At 55.7% G+C, this 3,100-nt stretch overlaps 2 protein-coding genes across 2 annotated transcripts, besides 1 other annotated feature; both read right to left on the bottom strand.

Moving 5' to 3' along the window:
• Positions 1 to 9: 9 nt before the first annotated feature.
• TraAM80_10247 (uncharacterized protein) lies at positions 10 to 309 on the bottom strand (the record flags this gene model as incomplete). Its single annotated transcript, XM_029386883.1, has 1 exon — positions 10 to 309. One exon carries the CDS (start codon positions 307 to 309, stop codon positions 10 to 12), a length of 300 nt encoding a protein of 99 aa, XP_029233244.1.
• A 270-nt stretch (positions 310 to 579) lies between these two features.
• Positions 580 to 1,047, bottom strand: TraAM80_10246 (trans-sialidase; the record flags this gene model as incomplete). Its single annotated transcript, XM_029386882.1, has 1 exon — positions 580 to 1,047. One exon carries the CDS (start codon positions 1,045 to 1,047, stop codon positions 580 to 582), a length of 468 nt encoding a protein of 155 aa, XP_029233243.1.
• A 642-nt stretch (positions 1,048 to 1,689) lies between these two features.
• Positions 1,690 to 1,719: a microsatellite.
• Between the last annotated feature and the right edge of the window lie 1,381 nt (positions 1,720 to 3,100).

Here is a 3,100-nt window from a genome sequence, read left to right as displayed (position 1 = left end):
CCACAAGCGTCAGCTCCTCACCCACATAACTGCACACTGCATTACCTTCCTGCCTGACCACTGGCCACACAATCCGTGGCCACGCCCTGCCAACCGGAAGCCATTCTCAACCTTCGTCGTCGTCCACGTAGACACCGTGGCACCCACCCCGAGGCACTCGTCATTCCAGTGAGTATCGCTGGCATTGTTAGACAAAAAAAACAATCGGCCCGGCCGTTGGCAGAGGACCGACACAGCCAGCACCTTCTGCGCCGTCCTTCGTTGCAGTGGTGGTGGTAGTGGAGCCGCAAAGCGTTGCGACCCAGTCATCCAACTCTTTCCATTTAGTAAGCACGGACTTGATGTGCTGCAGCTGCTCTTTCAGGTGGACAAAAACAAGACTGTCTAGCCCTCCATGTTCCCCTTTCTGTGAGTAGAGAGCAAAAAAAAACATCTTTTGCGTGCAACAGCGTGCTGAAGGAGTATCCCGCATTATCAGCAGATATTTGCTCAACGTCAAAGACCCAAGCCCCATCAGAGAGCCATAGGTAAATTGCGCTGCGACCATCGCTAAGTTTGTTGTCGCTTTGTTGTGTATTACTAATGAATGCCACTTGGGTGCACAGTAGTACAGTATTCTCCCCAATGGTTGTAGTGAGAAGGTCGAAACGACCATTTAACGCAGAAAAAAGCATTTGATTCGCTCAACGGATGCGAGAGTGGCCCAGTGGCCTCTGCCCACGTTTTCCCATTGTCAGCGGATTCGCACACCATGCGCCACCACGAAGAAGAGATTGCAGTGAACATGAGAAGTTTCCTCTCCAACTCGAGAAGCGTGGCAGTGTCGCAGTCGTTGGCGATCACAGGCACCGCATGAAATCTCCAATTACTCCAATCGTCCTCAGAGGAAGTGACGCTGCATGCATGCCTCATTTCCCCTTGTCCGTCGTACCCGATGGTTCCCGCAAGAGGAAAGGCAATGGTATTACCCCCGGCTGCAATGCTTCTGTCCCCACGAGCAGCTTTCAGTTCCTTCAATGGGCTCCCCCTAATTTCGTTTTCAAGCATGGACCTCAACGATCGGGGAATCACCCATGAGAGTGGATTCCCTTCATTCCTTTTTTATGGTGCCGCAGACCCTGAAACTTGGCCAGCAACCAACGCAAGGTCCCAGTGAAAACTCTGCTGCAAAACATCAGCACTGGACAAAGTGATGTTTGATACAAGAAAAAAATATCCCGTTGCCCTTCACCGCAGCCCCAGAACCGAACGATGGAAAATATAATTTTTCCTTCTGCAGATGGTCGGTCACAGGCTGCGGCGTTTCCTACTGTTGTTCATCCCATGCAGCGTCTTGTACCAACTTACTCTCTGCCCCGTACGGGTGGTAACTTGCCCAAATGCCAGCATCCAAGTAATGATTGGCACCGCCTCAGTCTTCACTCACAGCAAGAGCGGCCACTACGCCATTCATGTCAACAAAGCAATGACCACGGAATGAGGAAACAAATCGCTCAGGAACAGAAATTTCGCTTTTTCCGTCACAAGTAGACACTGACACTTCCCTGGTTTGAGGAGTTCAACACGTTTCGCCTGCTCTTCCTTAGCGTGCGCAACTCCACTTCCACCGCCGCACATCAAGACGCAGAGGAGCATCAAGCACCGCAGAAAAAAAAAACAGGTGCGGGGCATGTTGGGTATGTGTTGCTGCTGACTCACTCACTCACTCACTCTCTCTCTTCTTCCCCTCCTTGTGGTGGATCCGCCCAGACCTCGGCAGTTGTGCCTGCGTGTGTGTGTGTAGGCAGAGCAAACAGAAAAACAATGAAAGCAAAGTCCCCAAACACTGCATTCCCACGCTACGCACGAGACTCACACCGCAAGCATCTGCGTCCTTCACGCGGGAAAAAAAAACGCAAAAAGGAAGAGATACAAGTGCCCATCCACCTCAGCGTGGTGCAAAAGTGTTAGTACCTCAAAAAAAAAGCCAGTTGCCAGCCGTTGGTTTACTCGACTTGTTTTTGGTTGATGGTGACGCCAAGTGGGGCGTTAAGTGGTGCTGTGCAAAGGAGGCCCGGGACAAAAGTGGGGGTTTTCTCTCCCAACGGTTACGTGTGCCAATGTGTAGCGACATCTCTCGCAATGAAGATTCTTCAGCAGCTGCTTTTTTGGGCAAGCAGTGTGTGGAATTGGATCCGGGTCCGGCCCTGCAGGTCGTCCAGTGAAATGCTAGCGGGCCCAAGCAGGAGAAGCAGATCGTAATGGATAGGAGGGTGGAGAAGGGCCAGACTTCGGCGCACGCTCTATTGGAGCAGACCCACTTCACTGCGAAGGAGTGCGAGAGTGTCTGTTTACAAGCCTGGAGTCGCTGGGGCGAAAGCTCAAAGAATGGCTCGAAGCGCACTTGCGTGATGCATGTGGGGCGGGCAGTTTTATGCCCGCAGTGCGGCTTCGCGACGAGCGGTGGAAAAACACATCGCGGGCACTTGCCGGCGGAAGGCGCGATAGGCCGGCCTCCCGGCACTGGGTAGAGCCTGGGAGGCCTTGGGCGCACCGTTCACAAGGACCTCAACGCCGCCAGGAGCGCCCAGGCCGCCGTTGCGGGAGCGAGTGGGTCAGGGCACCCCCGACCTTAGGTGCCGGAAGTTTGGAAAGTGTAGCAGAACGCGGCACCACTTGCGCCAGCGCAACTGCACGCTGCGACGGTCAACGTGCCAGGATGGTTTTGTAGAGACCGGGTTCCGCGCCGCGCGATGCGGTCGTCTGCAGTGCCCCCGCTGGCCCAGCACACATCCACTCACCCAGCTGGTTGCGCGTGCGCCATCGAAAGGGGCGCCCTGGCCGTTCTTTGCCCGGCCCTCCACCCCCACAGCGACTGCAGAGGTTTTCTACTTTTTGGTGTTGCTGGGGTCCGGGGTGCACTAAGTGCTCCTATTGTCTGCGGGCGCATTGCGTGCCGGGTGGGCTGTGCGTGATGTGGGGGCGGCGGGTGCCGCCCAAGCGGTTGCTCTGCTCTCGGGCCGCTTATTTAGCAGCCGGCGTTTCGGGCATCCGGAGGCGCGGCCAGACCCGCGCCCCAGTGGCAGGACGGCGTCGGGTGGAGGGAGGGCGGGGCAGCGGC

This window comes from Trypanosoma rangeli (genome assembly GCF_003719475.1).
Source record: "Trypanosoma rangeli strain AM80 chromosome Unknown Tra_15.4_contig_00855, whole genome shotgun sequence".
Taxonomy (NCBI): domain Eukaryota; phylum Euglenozoa; class Kinetoplastea; order Trypanosomatida; family Trypanosomatidae; genus Trypanosoma; species Trypanosoma rangeli.
The sequence above is the reverse complement of the archived record's forward strand: the minus strand, read 5'-3'. Positions and strand labels throughout refer to the sequence as shown.